Here is a 17,978-nt window from a genome sequence, read left to right as displayed (position 1 = left end):
ATTTCAATGTTGCAACTTGCTGAAAACAGTCACACAGTGTTTTCATACATCTCGAATAAACATAACAAAAACATTTTGACATCCAGAGTGCTTCAAACATGATTTAGAGCTTGTTTATGGAAAAGTGCTTATTTCTGCATTTCAATGTTGCACTTGCTGAAACTGTCCACGGTGTTCATTTAATCTCAACTAGACCAGCACAGCAAAAATTGGACATCCAGAGTGCATCAAACATGATTTAGAGCTTGTTTATGGAAAAGTGCTTATTTCTGCATTCAATGTTGCAACTTGCTGAAAACTGTCCACGGTGTTCATTTAATCTCAACTAGACACAGCAAGAAAAATTGGACATCCAGAGTGCATCAAACATGATTTAGAGCTTGTTTATGGAAAAGTGCTTATTTCTGCATTTCAATGTTGCAACTTGCTGAAAACTGTCCACAGTGTTCATTTAATCTCAACTAGACACAACACAGCAAAAATTGGACATCCAGAGTGCATCAAACATGATTTAGAGCTTGTTTATGGAAAAGTGCTTATTTCTGCATTTCAATGTTGCAACTTGCTGAAAACTGTCCACGGTGTTCATTAATCTCAACTAGACACAGCACAGCAAAATTGGACATCCAGAGTGCATCAAACATGATTTAGAGCTTGTTTATGGAAAAGTGCTTATTTCTGCATTTCAATGTTGCAACTTGCTGAAAACTGTCCACAGTGTTCATTTCATCTCAATAGACAAGCACAGCAAAAATTGGACATCCAGAGTGCATCAAACATGATTTAGAGCTTGTTTATGGAAAAGTGCTTATTTCTCTGCATTTCAATGTTGCAACTTGCTGAAAACTGTCCACAGTGTTTTCATACATCTCGAATACATAACAAAACATTTTTCATCCAGAGTGCTTCAAACATGATTTAGAGCTTGTTTATGGAAAAGTGCTTATTTCTGCATTTCAATGTTGCAACTTGCTGAAACTGTCCACGGTGTTCATTTAATCTCAACTAGACACAGCACAGCAAAAATTGGACATCCAGAGTGCATCAAACATGATTTAGAGCTTGTTTATGGAAAAGTGCTTATTCTGCATTTCAATGTGTGCAACTTGCTGAAAACAGTCAACAGTGTTTTCAATACATCTCGAATAAACATAACAAAAACATTTTCATCCAGAGTGCTTCAAACATGATTTAGAGCTTGTTTATGGAAAAGTGCTTATTTCTGCATTTCAATGTTGCAACTTGCTGAAAACTGTCCACGGTGTTCATTTAATCTCAACTAGACACAGCACAGCAAAAATTGGACATCCAGAGTGCATCAAACATGATTTAGAGCTTGTTTATGGAAAAGTGCTTATTTCTTCTGCATTTCAATGTTGCAACTTGCTGAAAACTGTCAACAGTGTTTCATAACATCTCGAATAAACAGCACACCAAACATTGGACATCCAGAGTGCTTCAAACATGATTTAGAGCTTGTTTATGGAAAAGTGCTTATTTCTGCATTTCAATGTTGCAACTTGCTGAAAACTGTCCACAGGTGTTCATTTCATCTCAACTAGACACAGCACAGCAAAAATTGGACATCCAGAGTGCATCAAACATGATTTAGAGCTTGTTTATGGAAAAGTGCTTATTTCTGCGTTTCAATGTTGCAACTTGCTGAAAACTGTCCACGTTGTTCATTTATCTCAACTGAACACAGCACAGCAAAATTGGAACATCCAGAGTGCTCAAACATGATTTAGAGCTTGTTTATGGAAAAGTGCTTATTTCTGCATTTCAATGTTGCAACTTGCTGAAAACTGTCCACGGTGTTCATTTATCTCAACTAGACACAGCACAGCAAAAATTGGACATCCAGAGTGCATCAAACATGATTTAGAGCTTGTTTATGGAAAGTGCTTATTTCTGCATTTCAATGTTGCAACTTGCTGAAAACTGTCCACAGTGTTCATTAATCTCAATAGACACAGCACAGCAAAATTTTACAGAGAGTGCATCAAACATGATTTAGAGCTTGTTTATGGAAAAGTGCTTATTTCTGCATTTCAATGTTGCAACTTGCTGAAAACTGTCCACGGTTCATTTCTCTCAACTAGACACAGCACAGCAAAATTGGACATCCAGAGTGCATCAAACATGATTTAGAGCTTGTTTATGGAAAAGTGCTTATTTCTGCATTTCTGTTGCAACTTGCTGAAACTGTCCACAGTGTTTTCATAACATCTCGAATAAACATAACAAAACATTGTTTCATCCAGAGTGCTTCAAACATGATTTAGAGCTTGTTTATGGAAAAGTGCTTATTTCTGCATTTCAATGTTGCAACTTGCTGAAACAGTCCACAGTGTTCATTTCATAACATCTCGAATAAACATAACAAAAATTGGACATCCAGAGTGCTCATCAACATGATTTAGAGCTTGTTTATGGAAAAGTGCTTATTTCTGCATTTCAATGTTGCAACTTGCTGAAAACTGTCCACGGTGTTCATTTAATCTCAACTAGACACAGCACAGCAAAATTGGACATCCAGAGTGCATCAAACATGATTTAGAGCTTGTTTATGGAAAAGTGCTTATTTCTGTGCATTTCAATGTTGCAACTTGCTGAAAACTGTCCACGGTGTTCATTAATCTCTCAACTAGACACAGCACAGCAAAATTGGACATCCAGAGTGCATCAAACATGATTTAGAGCTTGTTTATGGAAAAGTGCTTATTTCTGCATTTCAATGTTGCAACTTGCTGAAAACTGTCCACGGTGTTCATTTCATCTCAATAGACACAGCAGCAAAATTGGACATCCAGAGTGCATCAAACATGATTTAGAGCTTGTTTATGGAAAAGTGCTTATTTCTGCATTTCAATGTTGCAACTTGCTGAAAACAGTCCACAGTGTTTTTCATAAATCTCGAATAAACTAACACAAAATTTTTTCATCCAGAGTGCTTCAAACATGATTTAGAGCTTGTTTATGGAAAAGTCTTATTTTCTGCATTTCATGTTGCAACTTGCTGAAACTGTCCACGGTGTTCATTTCATCTCAACTAGACACAGCACAGCAAAAATTGGACATCCAGAGTGCATCAAACATGATTTAGAGCTTGTTTATGGAAAAGTGCTTATTTCTGCATTTCAATGTTGCAACTTGCTGAAAACAGTCACAGTGTTTTCATAACATCTCGAATAAACATAACAAAAACTTTTTCATCCAGAGTGCTTCAAACATGATTTAGAGCTTTGTTTATGGAAAAGTGCTTATTTCTGCATTTCAATGTTGCAACTTGCTGAAAACTGTCCACGTGTTCATTTATCTCAACTATACACAGCACAGCAAAATTGGACATCCAGAGTGCATCAAACATGATTTAGAGCTTGTTTATGGAAAAGTGCTTATTCTTCTGCATTCAATGTTGCAACTTGCTGAAACAGTCAACGGTGTTTTTCATAACATCTCGAATAAACATAACAAAAACATTTTCATCCAGAGTGCATCAACATGATTTAGAGCTTGTTTTGGAAAAGTGCTTTATTTCTGTTCAATTTCAAGGTGCAACTTGCTGAAAACTGTCCACGGTGTTCATTTAATCTCACTAGACACAGCACAGCAAAAATTGGACATCCAGAGTGCATCAAACATGATTTAGAGCTTGTTTATGGAAAGTGCTTATTTCTTCTGCATTTCATGTTGCAACTTGCTGAAAAAACTGTCCACGTTGTTCATTTCATCTCAACTAGACACAGCACAGCAAAAATTTGACATCCAGAGTGCCTTCAAACATGATTTAGAGCTTGTTTATGGAAAAGTGCTTATTTCTGCATTTCATTGTTACAACTTGCTGAAAACTGTCCACGGTGTTCATTTAATCTCAACTAGACACGCACACAGCAAAAATTGAACATCCAGATTGCATCAAACATGATTTAGAGCTTGTTTATGAAAAGTGCTTATTTTACTAAACTAAAGCTACCCTTATGAAAAATATAGTTTACTAAACTAAAGCTACCCTTATGAAAACTATAGTTTACTAAACTAAAGCTACCCTTATGAAAAATATAGTTTACTAAACTAAAGCTACCCTTATGAAAAATATAGTTTACTAAACTAAAGCTACCCTTATGAAAAATATAGTTTACTAAACTAAAGCTACCCTTATGAAAAATATAGTTTACTAAACTAAAGCTACCCTTATGAAAAATATAGTTTACTAAACTAAAGCTACCCTTATGAAAACTATAGTTTACTAAACTAAAGCTACCCTGATGAAAAATATAGTTTACTAAACTAAAGCTACCCTTATGAAAAATATAGTTTACTAAACTAAAGCTACCCTTATGAAAAATATAGTTTACTAAACTAAAGCTACCCTTATGAAAAATATAGTTTACTAAACTAAAGCTACCCTTATGAAAAATATAGTTTACTAAACTAAAGCTACACTTATGAAAAATATAGTTTACTAAACTAAAGCTACCCTTATGAAAAATATAGTTTACTAAACTAAAGCTACCCTTATGAAAAATATAGTTTATTAAACTAAAGCTACCCTTATGAAAAATATAGTTTACTAAACTAAAGCTACCCTTATGAAAAATATAGTTTACTAAACTAAAGCTACCCTTATGAAAAATATAGTTTACTAAACTAAAGCTACCCTTATGAAAAATATAGTTTACTAAACTAAAGCTACCCTTATGAAAAATATAGTTTACTAAACTAAAGCTACCCTTATGAAAAATATAGTTTACTAAACTAAAGCTACCCTTATGAAAAATATAGTTTACTAAACTAAAGCTACCCTTATGAAAAATATAGTTTACTAAACTAAAGCTACCCTTATGAAAAATATAGTTTACTAAACTTCAGTTACTTAGAAAAAAAAGTAGTTCACTTCATCCAAACTACTGCGTGAAGAATTATCATCTAGCTCTGAAACGTCATAGACTATAAATTGCCAGAACAGATCACTGTGGAGTCAGATGTCAACAGAATGTGTAATTTAGCCTAGTAAACATAAAAAGGGAGAATTATGCAGGTCTGATCCCGAAAAAGAAAGGACCTTCTTACTTACTTCACCCATATTTTATTTGACAAAAAAAAAGTATTATTTCGTTCTAGGAGTTACTCTACAAGGGAAAAACATAATGAACTACTGAAAACACTACCACGATTTCATATCGTTCAACTACCACCAAGCTACTGCGAAATGTAATTACATTACCAGTTGAAGTAAATGTAGTTCACTCCTCCCCAACCCCGCTGACTAGACCAACTTGACTAGCCATCTATAAAATGTTAGCTGATGTGAATGTCAGTGACTGACATAAAAAGTGGAACACTGCTGATGTTCAACCATATTTAGACATTTCACCTTGTTTATTCTACTTTTCTTACTCTCAGCAGGAAATTAGTTCCTAAAAAAAAAAAGTTTTACGCAGACTACGCAGCGCATTCAAATATGAATCCTTTGTTTGAATATTTCCCGTTAAAACGTTGTAAAATGTTTTGCAACAGCTGCCCTAATGAACATTTCTAATTGACACTCTACTGCTTCCTGCTGCATTTTAGTAACCAACTGGACGTTGTTGATATGGAATGATTCTGTTATTTGACCCATTCTACTATGTTCATGCACTGACACTCTGATTAAACTTGTGATAATGAGAATTCAAACCAGATAGACAGAAAGATGGTGCTCATCTTCCGTCACTGTCACCGCCATGCTCAATAGGTTCAATTATCTTTAGCATCACTTCAGCTGCTGACCGTTACGGTTCTCCCACATTTCTTTCTGTACTCTCTGACACCTTAATAACTCATTAGGCCTCACAAATGGCACCCTATTGCCTATTTAGTGCACTACTTTGGACCAGAGCCCATATAATGTGCAATATCAGACGTACCCACATAGTTATAGGATACAACATCGTAGGAAAAAGGGAGGACAAGGAGGAAGAGGAAGAGAAAGAGTGAGTGTGAGTGTGACATTTCTAAATGTCAGTGTCCTGATTGTACCCCTGTCATGTGATGCCCATGCTAGCCTCAGTGTCCTGAGAGTACCCCTGTCATGTGATGTACCAGCTAGCCTCATTGTCCTGATAGTACCCCTGTCATGTGATGTACCAGCTAGCCTCATTGTCCTGATAGTACCCCTGTCATGTGATGTACCAGCTAGCCTCATTGTCCTGATAGTACCCCTGTCATGTGATGTACCAGCTAGCCTCATTGTCCTGATAGTACCCCTGTCATGTGATGTACCAGCTAGCCTCAGTGTCCTGATAGTACCCCTGTCATGTGATGTACCAGCTAGTCTCAGTGTCCTGAGAGTACCCCTGTCATGTGATGTACCAGCTAGTCTCAGTGTCCTGATAGTACCCCTGTCATGTGATGTAGTGCACTTTATAGGGGATAGGGTGTCATTTGGTACTACTGTTTCAACATGATTTGTGATTGACTAAGGAGACAGGGAGGACTGGCATCTCTCAACCAACAGTGGTGCTGTGCATATTAAATAACGCCCTCACTGACACGCACATGCACACCCTCACGGACACACAAACGCACACGCACACAGTCACAGACACACAGACAGCCTCCCTCCTGCCTCTCTTCCTCTCCCTCCTGCTGCTTGTCTCTCAGTGTGACTCAGTGCTCCTTCTCATCACAGACAGATGGCCATTACCTACAGTGCTTTAGCAAAAGGCCTGCAGTCATTTTCATGGAACCCTCGGGTGTTGAAGCTAACCACAAGGTATGTGAGAAAATCAGAGAGTGAGAGACGGGGGGACGGGGGGGGGAGTCACAATGAGGCCCTCCTACTGCCCCGGAAACAAACACACCACCCCCCTCTATGGTCCACTTGTTCCGGTGACCATAATGGGAATGAAACCGTTGTGTACCGGGTCAGTCAGAGGCAGTGGGACAACCTCTTGAACGTAGCGGCTGCGTTGATCATATTGTATAGGTCCAGTGGTCTGTGTTGATGTTGATGTTGGCCTCGGCTAGAAGGTTTTTAATGGCTCCTGTGCCCTGAGAAAAGAGAAAGATGGCTGACCAGCTGGCTGGACAAACTTGTATTGTGTTACTCCTGGACAGAGAAACCATTTCTCTCTGCTTCTCTCTACAGGTCTAAGTTGACGGTACTGTGTGCCTCAGCCAGACTTCATCTCAAATCCAAAATGTTGGAGTATAAAGCCATATTTAAAATATTAGCTTCTCTGTCCACATACATACGTAGAGGTGTGTATACTTTTAAATACCATTCCCGGTTTGAATGGGAAGAGTGGGATGGTACCGGAATGGTTCATGGAAAATACTCAAACTGTGTTGTGTCTGAAGGCACCAGGGATAGTGTTGTGTCTGAAGGCACCAGGGGTAGTGTTGTGTCTGAAGGCACCAGGGGTAGTGTTGTGTCTGAAGGCACCAGGGGTAGTGTTGTGTCTGAAGGCACCAGGGGTAGTGTTGTGTCTGAAGGCACCAGGGGTAGTGTTGTGTCTGAAGGCACCAGGGGTAGTGTTGTGGCAGGGTGTTTATTTAAGAGGATAGGATGAAGGCACCAGGGATAGTGTCTGAAGGCACCAGGGGTAGTGTTGTGTCTGAAGGCACCAGGGGTAGTGTTGTGTCTGAAGGCACCAGGGAAAGTGTTGTGTCTGAAGGCACCAGGGATAGTGTTGTGTCTGAAGGCACCAGGGAAAGTGTTGTGTCTGAAGGCACCAGGGATAGTGTTGTGTCTGAAGGCACCAGGGATAGTGTTGTGTCTGAAGGCACCAGGGAAAGTGTTGTCTGAAGGCACCAGGGATAGTGTTGTGTCTGAAGGCACCAGGGATAGTGTTGTGTCTGAAGGCACCAGGGATAGTGTTGTGTCTGAAGGCACCAGGGGTAGTGTTGTGTCTGAAGGCACCAGGGATAATGTTGTGTCTGAAGGCACCAGGGATAGTGTTGTGGCAGGATGTTTATTTAAGAGGACAGGATGAAGGCACCAGGGAAAATGTTGTGGCAGGGTGTTTATTTAAGAGGACAGGATGGGACACATTTTGACAGGTGTGGGGGTTGTGTGTGTGGGTGTGTGTGTGTGTGTGTGTGTGTGTGTGTGTGTGTGTGTGTGTGTGTGTGTGTGTGTGTGTGTGTGTGTGTGTGTGTGTGTGTGTGTGTGTGTGTGTGTGTGTGTTTGCATGCATAAAAGAGAGAGAGATATATATATATTTGACACACATCCAGTAGGGCTGACTCACATCCAGTAGGATAGACACACATCCAGTAAGGCTGAATCACATCCAGTAGGATAGACACACATCCAGTAGGGCCGACTCACATCCAGTAGGATAGACACCCATCCAGTAGGGTTGACTCACATCCAGTAGGGCTGACACACATCCAGTAGGGCAGACACACATCCAGTAGGATATACACACATCCAGTAGGGTTGACTCACATCCAATAGGGCTGACACACACCCAGTAGGGCGGACACACATCCAGTAGGATATACACACATCCAGTAGGATAGACACACATCCAGTAGGGCGGACACACATCCAGTAGGGCTAAACACATCCAGTAGGGTTGACTCACATCCAGTAGGGATGACACACATCCAGTAGGGCTAAACACATCCAGTAGGGTTGACTCACATCCAGTAGGGCTGACTCACATCCAGTAGGGTTGACTCACATCCAGTAGGGTTGACTCACATCCAGTAGGGTTGACACACATCCAGTAGGGTTGACTCACATCCAGTAGGGCTGACTCACATCCAGTAGGGCTAACTCACATCCAGTAGGGTTGACTCACATCCAGTAGGGCTGACACACATCCAGTAGGATAGACACACATCCAGTAGGGCTGACACACATCCAGTAGGGCTGACACACATCCAGTAGGATAGACACACATCCAGTAGGGCTGACACACATCCAGTAGAGTTAACACACATCCAGTAGGGCTGACACACTGACACACATCCAGTAGGGTTGACACACATCTCGTAGGGTTGACACATCCAGTAGGCTTGACACAAATCCAGTAGGATAGACACACATCCAGTAGGGCTGACACACATCCAGTAGAATTGGCACACACCCAGTAGGTTTGACACACATCCAGTAGGCTTGACACAAATCCAATAGGCTTGACACACATCCAGTAGAATTGACACACACCCAGTAGAGTTGACAAACATCCAGTAGGCTTGACACACATCCTGTAGGATTGACACACATCCAGTAGGGTTGACACAGATCCAGTAGGCTTGACACACTTACAAACATCCAGTAGGCTTGACACACATCTCGTAGGTTTGACACAAATCCAATAGGCTTGACACACATCCAGTAGATTGACACACATCCAGTAGGATTGACACACATCCAGTAGGTTTGACACACATCCGGTAGGATTGACACACATCCAGAAGGGAATAATTATCTGATAATAAGGTAGAAGGTAATAGTCCTATCCTATAATAAGGTAGAAGGTAATAGTCCTATCCTATAATAAGGTAGAAGGTAATAGTCATATCTGATAATAAGGTAGAAGGTAATAGCCCTGTCCTATAATAAGGTAGTAGGTAATAGTCCTATCTGATAATAAGGTAGAAGGTAATAGCCCTGTCCTATAATAAGGTAGAAGGTAATAGTCCTATCTGATAATAAGGTAGAAGGTAATAGCCCTGTCCTATAATAAGGTAGAAGGTAATAGTCCTATCTGATAATAAGGTAGAAGGTTATAGTCCTATCTGATAATAAGGTAGAAGGTAATAGTCCTATCTGATAATAAGGTAGAATGTAATAGTCCTATCTGATAATAAGGTAGAAGGTAATAGCCCTGTCCTATAATAAGGTAGAAGGTAATAGTCCTATCTGATAATAAGGTAGAATGTAATAGCCCTGTCCTATAATAAGGTAGAAGGTTATAGTCCTATCTGATAATAAGGTAGAAGGTAATAGTCATATCTGATATTAAGGTAGAAGGTAATAGTCCTGTCCTATAATAAGGTAGTAGGTAATAGTCCTATCTGATAATAAGGTAGAAGGTAATAGCCCTGTCCTATAATAAGGTAGAAGGTAATAGTCCTATCTGATAATAAGGTAGAAGGTAATAGCCCTGTCCTATAATAAGGTAGTAGGTAATAGTCCTATCTGATAATATGGTAGCTTCACGGTGAACACCACTCACTGACTCACTCAATCCCTCCCTCCTTTCACTACTAGAGCTCTAGACAGAAATATGAGAGTTCTGCTTCTCTAAATTGTAGCTTGCCTAACATATGTCTCTCTGTGATTGGAGTCCCCTCTCCCTTAGAGAAGTCTGTAGCGTGCTCCGTTTGTGTGTGTGGCGGCATGCTCAGTGGGTGTGTGTGTTTGTTTGTGTGTGTGGGTTGCACAGTGTGAGGGGATAGGCAGAGTACTCCATGAATCACATCTCCATAACAGCATCTCTCTCCCACTGACAGACAGACCCAAACAGGGGCAGACTGAGCACTGCAGAGGCTAAAGGCAAAGGGAGAAGAGATACAAGGAGGGAGAGAGAGAGGGTGGGAGGTGGAGAGAGAGAGAGAGAGAGAGAGAGAGAGAGAGAGAGATTGAATTGCTGTTTAATGATTAGCTCAAAGTCAACATGTAGCCCCTCAAAGCAACACCTAGACAGTAGTCTCCAGTTGTGCTGGTCCCCTCCCTGCCTTGTGCACCACTGGGCTCCACGTTACTGTTCATTTAGCACTATGTGAAGAGACATCAAACAAAGGTATCCTGGGACAAGGCCTTACGGATGGTTACGGCTATTTTACAAGAGAGGCCTGAATGGATAAACTATATGGTGAGGTTATATGTTTATTTTATTTTGCATTAATAACATTCATACAGTATAAACTATTCACAAGTCAATTAATGTTCACAATCAATTTATCCACAGAGGCTTCTCCCCTGTAATATATGAATAGGCCAGTCCATCTGTTCATGTATGGCAATCGTCTGCTTGTTTTGTTATGAATAGCTCATAACCCTCCCAACCAATCAGTGACTAGATCACATTAAAAGATAGGAACATCATAATGACTGTTGTTAAAAGCACCATTTGGGAAAGAGACAGAGCGAGAGAGACAGAGCGAGAGAGACAGACACAGAGCGAGAGGAGAGAGACAGAGCGAGAGAGACAGAGACAGAGCGAGAGGAGAGAGACAGAGCGAGAGGAGAGAGACAGAGCGAGAGAGACAGACACAGAGCGAGAGAGATAGACACAGAGCGTGAGAGACAGACACAGAGCGAGAGAGACAGACACAGAGCGAGAGAGACAGACACAGAGCGAGAGAGACAGACAGAGCGAGAGAGACACACAGAGACAGACACACAGACACAGAGAGACAGACACAAAGACACACAGACAGACAGACACACACACACAGGGAGGCTAACCATCAAAAGGTTCAAAGTTGCCCTGATTGGTCCAGAAGACTCTATGCTGGGGGAGGAAAGAGGAATGCAGCCAACAGGTGAAGTGTTGTTGAAAGTGAAAAGGGAGTCTATGAATCCGTAGACATTTCACACAGCCCCAGTCCAAATGTAGCTGCACGTTTTACGTCTGTTTGGGGACAGAAAATAGCTGCATCCCAAATGGCACCCTATCCCCTATATAGTGCACTTCTTTTGACCCGGCCCATAGGAAACAGGGTGCCATTTGGGATGCACTCCATTCTATGTGTGTGGCTGTTTCTGTGTGGCAGGCTGTTATCCCTCTCAACAAGGTGTGGGTTTGGTGGAGCTACACCAGACTGTCTTGAGAAGAAGCCCATATATTTTGTTGTAGCAGGTGAGCTAATTAAACAATGTTCCTACTCAAATATATAGAATAAAACAATAATGAACCATTCTTCAAGTTTTCTCTACAGAGAGTAGCAGTAGTCTAGATGGGCGATGTCTGAATTAGGACAAGTTGCAGGGGTTTGTTTGATGGAGCTCAGCCAACAGAGAGTAGCAGTAGTCTTGATGGGCAATGTCTGAATTAGGACAAGTTGCAGGGGTTTGATGGAGCTCAGCCAACAGAGAGTAGCAGTAGTCTAGATGGGTGATGTCTGAATTAGGACAAGTTGCAGGGGTTTGATGGAGCTCAGCCAACAGAGAGTAGCAGTAGTCTAGATGGGCGATGTCTGAATTAGGACAAGTTGCAGGGGTTTTGATGGAGCTCAGCCAACAGAGAGTAGCAGTAGTCTAGATGGGCGATGTCTGAATTAGGACAAGTTGCAGGGGTTTGATGGAGCTCAGCCAACAGAGAGTAGCAGTAGTCTAGATGGGCGATGCCTGAATTAGGACAAGTTGCAGGGGTTTGATGGAGCTCAGCCAACAGAGAGTAGCAGTAGTCTAGATGGGCGATGCCTGAATTAGGACAAGTGCCTGAATTAGGACAAGTGAATGAATTAGGAGACGTTGTGGATTAGGACAAGTGCCTGAATGAGGACCTGCGCCACTTCCTGTGTGAGGTCACACTCTATGGATGTTGTAGAGCAGGAACCTGCAGGAGTCACTGTGTTGATGTTTTCAGAGAAGGACAGGGTGTTGTCCAGGGTCACGCCAAGGTTCTTTGCCCATCTGGGAGGCGGACACAGTGGCGTTGAGCACTTTAACTTCCCTTCTGCTGATTTCCTGTCCTTACTGCTCCAAGGTCCCTATTTTACAGATATAAAGGACCTCTGAAGAGAGCAGACGCCCACCCATCATTTCTGTGCCTTGTGAATAAGCCTGAGTCCACTCACACTCACTGGGTGGTATTGGCAGACTGTACAGTCCTATTCCACACAGAGAGAGAAAAGACTGCTGTGTAAAAGACGACAGCTGAAGACTTGATCTGTTGTCATCAAGTGCCATCTATTGGTGGAGAGGAGAATGATTCGATCAGGACCTGGTTGGTTCAGTGTGGAAAACTGCTGCAGTGCAACAGGGCTTTATAGTCCATTCTCTCAGTAGACCCATAGACGCAGCATCTACAATGATACAGACAACATGATGTGTTGCTGGTTATAAGCATGTGCTGTACGATCCATAGCACATTTAAAGGGGTCATGTTCACACTCACACGCAGACACACATACACAGTCACACACACAACACTCTCGTCTCTTCTCTCTGCTGTCAATCATGTTGTACTTGTCTTGTATGTTCACATACATCCTCTATCTCTCTCTCTCTCTCTCTCTCTCTCTCTCTCTCTCTCTCTCCTCTCTCTCTATCTCTCTCATCCCCTCTCCCTCTCTCTCTCTTTCTATCTCTCTATCTCGCTCACTCTCTCTCTTTCTCTCTATCTCACCTCTATCTCTCTCACTATCTCCTCTCTCTCTCTCTCTCTCTCCTCTCTCTCTCTCTCTCTCTCTCTCTCTCTCTCTATCTCTCACTCACTCACTCACTCACTCACTCACTCACTCACTCACTCACTCACTCACTCACTCACTCACTCACTCACTCACTCACTCACTCTCTCTCTCTCTCTCTCTCTCTCTCTCTCTCTCTCTATCTCTCTCTCACTCTCAAATCAAATCAAATCAAAATTTTATTTGTCACATACACATGGTTAGCAGATGTTAATGCGAGTGTAGCGAAATGCTTGTGCTTCTAGTTCCGACAATGCAGTAATAACCAACAAGTAATCTAACTAACAATTCCAAAACTACTGTCTTATACACAGTGTAAGGGGATAAAGAATATGTACATAAGGATATATGAATGAGTGATGGTACAGAGCAGCATAGGCAAGATACAGTAGATGATATCGAGTACAGTATATACATATGAGATGAGTATGTAAACAAAGTGGCATAGTTAAAGTGGCTAGTGATACATGTATTACATAAGGATGCAGTCGATGATATAGAGTACAGTATATACGTATGCATATGAGATGAATAATGTAGGGTAAGTAACATTATATAAGGTAGCATTGTTTAAAGTGGCTAGTGATATATTTACATGATTTCCCATCAATTCCCATTATTAAAGTTGCTGGAGTTGAGTCAGTGTCATTGACAGTGTGTTGGCAGCAGCCACTCAATGTTAGTGGTGGCTGTTTAACAGTCTGATGGCCTTGAGATAGAAGCTGTTTTTCAATCTCTCGGTCCCAGCTTTGATGCACCTGTACTGACCTCGCCTTCTGGATGATAGCGGGGTGAACAGGCAGTGGCTCGGGTGGTTGATGTCCTTGATGATCTTTATGGCCTTCCTGTAACATCGGGTGGTGTAGGTGTCCTGGAGGGCAGGTAGTTTGCCCCGGTGATGCGTTGTGCAGACCTCACTACCCTCTGGAGAGCCTTACGGTTGAGGGCGGAGCAGTTGCCGTACCAGGCGGTGATACAGCCCGCCAGGATGCTCTTGATTGTGCGTCTGTAGAAGTTTGTGAGTGCTTTTGGTGACAAGCCGAATTTCTTCAGCCTCCTGAGGTTGAAGAGGCGCTGCTGCGCCTTCTTCACGATGCTGTCTGTGTGAGTGGACCAATTCCAATTATTTTCCTGACACCACACTCCGAGGGCCCTCACCTCCTCCCTGTAGGCCGTCTCGTCGTTGTTGGTAATCAAGCCTACCACTGTTGTGTCGTCCGCAAACTTGATGATTGAGTTGGAGGCGTGCGTGGCCACGCAGTCGTGGGTGAACAGGGAGTACAGGAGAGGGCTCAGAACGCACCCTTGTGGGGCCCCAGTGTTGAGGATCAGCGGGGAGGAGATGTTGTTGCCTACCCTCACCACCTGGGGGCGGCCCGTCAGCAAGTCCAGTACCCAGTTGCACAGGGCGGGGTCGAGGCCCAGGGTCTCGAGCTTGATGACGAGCTTGGAGGGTACTATGGTGTTGAATGCCGAGCTGTAGTCGATGAACAGCATTCTCACATAGGTATTCCTCTTGTCCAGATGGGTTAGGGCAGTGTGCAGTGTGGTTGAGATTGCATTGTCTGTGGACCTATTTGGGCGGTAAGCAAATTGGAGTGGGTCTAGGGTGTCAGGTAGGGTGGAGGTGATATGGTCCTTGACTAGTCTCTCAAAGCACTTCATGATGACGGATGTGAGTGCTACGGGGCGGTAGTCGTTTAGCTCAGTTACCTTAGCTTTCTTGGGAACAGGAACAATGGTGGCCCTCTTGAAGCATGTGGGAACAGCAGACTGGTATAGGGATTGATTGAATATGTCCGTAAACACACCGGCCAGCTGGTCTGCGCATGCTCTGAGGGCGCGGCTGGGGATGCCGTCTGGGCCTGCAGCCTTGCGAGGGTTAACACGTTTAAATGTCTTACTCACCTCGGCTGCAGTGAAGGAGAGACCGCATGTTTTCGTTGCAGGCCGTGTCAGTGGCACTGTATTGTCCTCAAAGCGGGCAAAAAAGTTATTTAGTCTGCCTGGGAGCAAGACATCCTGGTCCGTGACTGGGCTGGATTTCTTCCTGTAGTCCATGATTGACTGTAGACCCTGCCACATGCCTCTTGTGTCTGAGCCGTTGAATTGAGATTCTACTTTGTGGCTGTACTGACGCTTAGCTTGTTTGATAGCCTTGCGGAGGGAATAGCTGCACTGTTTGTATTCGGTCATGTTACCAGACACCTTGCCCTGATTAAAAGCAGTGGTTTGCGCTTTCAGTTCCACACGAATGCTGCCATCAATCCACGGTTTCTGGTTAGGGAATGTTTTAATCGTTGCTATGGGAACGACATCTTCAACGCACGTTCTAATGAACTCGCACACCGAATCAGCGTATTTGTCAATATTGTTATCTGACGCAATACGAAACATGTCCCAGTCCCCGTGATGAAAGCAGTCTTGGAGTGTGGAGTCAGCTTGGTCGGACCAGCGTTGGACAGACCTCAGCGTGGGAGCTTCTTGTTTTAGGCAGGGATCAACAAAATGGAGTCGTGGTCAGCTTTTCCGAAAGGAGGGCGGGGCAGGGCCTTATATGCGTCGCGGAAGTTAGAGTAACAATGATCCAAGGTCTCTCTCTCACTCTCTCTCTCACTCTCTCTCTCTCCTGCTCTCTCTCTCTCTCTCTCTCTCTCTCTCTCTCTCTCTCTCTCTCTCTCTCTCTCTCTCTCTCTCTGTTCTCATCCAGGGGGTGAAGGGTGATTCTGGCGTTCCAGGAGACAAAGGAGATCAAGGTGATCCGGTATGTAACACACACACAGCACACACCCTTCCAACACATTATTGTGGTGACATTTAAAGTGGCTGTCATTAACCATGAACACTAACCTTTGACCTTTGGCCTTCTCCCTCAGGGTCAGCCAGGTGGAGACGGGGCCTCTGGGATGAAAGGACAGAAGGTGAGTCACATCACATGGTGTGTGTGTGCGTGTGCGTGTGCGTGTGCGTGTGCGTGTGTGTGTGTGTGTGTGTGTGTGTGTGTGTGTGTGTGTGTGTGTGTGTGTGTGTGTGAGGGAGAGAGTGTGTGTGTGTGCGTGAGAGCTCCAGTCTGATTACTCCTGATCTATTTATCTTTCCTGCATTCATGTATGTCTAAATCTGGCTGCAAATTAACTCTCTTATAATGATATTTCATCATTGTTAATTGTCACACACACACACACACACACACCATGTGACTCACCTTCTGTTCTTTCATCTCGGAGGCGTCCTTGTTTAACCCACTACAGTATATCAGTGTACCAACCCCACTAACCCAATCAACTGAAAACGGTTGTCATTAAGTAGATGTAAATAGTGTTTGAATGAATGCTACTGTCGGTTATGACTGAATCAATGAGAGAGCAGGTAGGAGCAGATGTTATAGCAGCTTCGGTGGTGGGGGAGATTTCACAATCCTCTGTAAACCAGGGCTTCTGGATTCTCCCTAAAGAATAGATCAATATCATCCTGAGGTTTTTACGCATGTCTGTACAGTATGACATCATGTGGTTTCTCTATGCTCTCTGTGTCTTCTCTTATCAGGGGGAAGAAGGCCTGAGAGGACCACCAGGACTGGTGAGGAGTACATTGTTGTGGCGTTAATGTTTCCTGTGACTGTTTATAACTGAGACATAAAGTCATATTATCTAAGAGACTGTTTTACAGTTCTGTACTGTAGTTTATTTTGGAGTTATTGGAGAGAGGAGTAACTGAGGGGCGTAAACAAGACCAGCCTGGACTCTACAGTCGGTGTTGGTCCAGTACATTATCCCTGCTCCACATTCACAATGTTTGGGCTACATGTTTTTTAGGTCTGAGAGTACCTGTAATCCATGCTCTGTCTCCTCTGATCTCTCAAAGACAATCCTGAATCTACACGTACATGACCTGTCTATGTAATTGTAATGGGCCGTACCTTTACTGGTGCATGTCAACATGATATATAAAAAGGCTATGTGACCCCAATGGACAGGTAGACCTTTGGTAGACCATCCAGACAGGTAATAGTAGTGAGAACAACAGACTATTCCCAGACTCCTCTGAGATCTGTCCTTCTTCATAATTAAACTCCTGGTTTCTTGTTTAGCCGCGGATCCAAGTGGCACCGAGCCAACGTCACATCACCGCACGCTGAACAAATATTCCCTCTACACTAATGAACTCCTTCTCCTACTACTACTTTATATCACTCTGTCTGCCTCCCAAATGGCACCCCATTCCCTACATAGTGACTACTTTTGTAACATGCATGCTCCGACTACTGATGTCTTTCACTGAATGTGTCCCAAATGGTTCCCTATGGACCCTGGTCTAAAGAGGTGCACTAAATAGGCAATAGGGTGCCATTTAATATGAATCCCTTATCTCAACTGGAGTCAGGTCCACTTGTTCTTAAACATTGCATTTACAATTGAACAGTGGCAGGTAATGAGTCCCCCTTAATGGCTATAAAGCCTTTTCTTGCCTTGCAATTAGTTGTGTAAGAAGTTCTATCAGAACCACTTAATCGGACTCAATTAACTGGACTGGATTACATTTTGAAATTGATTTTTAAGATTGAAGCGATAAGGGAGCAAAATGATTTAAAATGATGTTGCTATTTTAGGCCTACAGTT

The 17,978-nt window shown here is 42.8% G+C and overlaps 1 protein-coding gene across 1 annotated transcript in view; it reads left to right on the top strand.

The window, feature by feature from the left end:
• Positions 1-17,978, top strand: part of LOC109877320 (collagen alpha-1(XIX) chain) — a 180,759-nt gene that overhangs the window by 106,108 nt on the left and 56,673 nt on the right. Inside the window, exons 19-21 of the mRNA XM_031817027.1 lie at positions 16,070-16,123; positions 16,236-16,280; positions 16,906-16,938. Coding sequence (XP_031672887.1) covers positions 16,070-16,123; positions 16,236-16,280; positions 16,906-16,938 — 132 coding nt within the window. The remainder of the gene's footprint in view (positions 1-16,069; positions 16,124-16,235; positions 16,281-16,905; positions 16,939-17,978) is intronic.

This window comes from Oncorhynchus kisutch, unplaced genomic scaffold (assembly GCF_002021735.2).
Source record: "Oncorhynchus kisutch isolate 150728-3 unplaced genomic scaffold, Okis_V2 scaffold915, whole genome shotgun sequence".
NCBI classification, from domain to species: Eukaryota; Metazoa; Chordata; class Actinopteri; order Salmoniformes; family Salmonidae; genus Oncorhynchus; species Oncorhynchus kisutch.
Note: the sequence above shows the minus strand (reverse complement) of the source record. Positions and strands in the feature narration are given on the sequence as shown.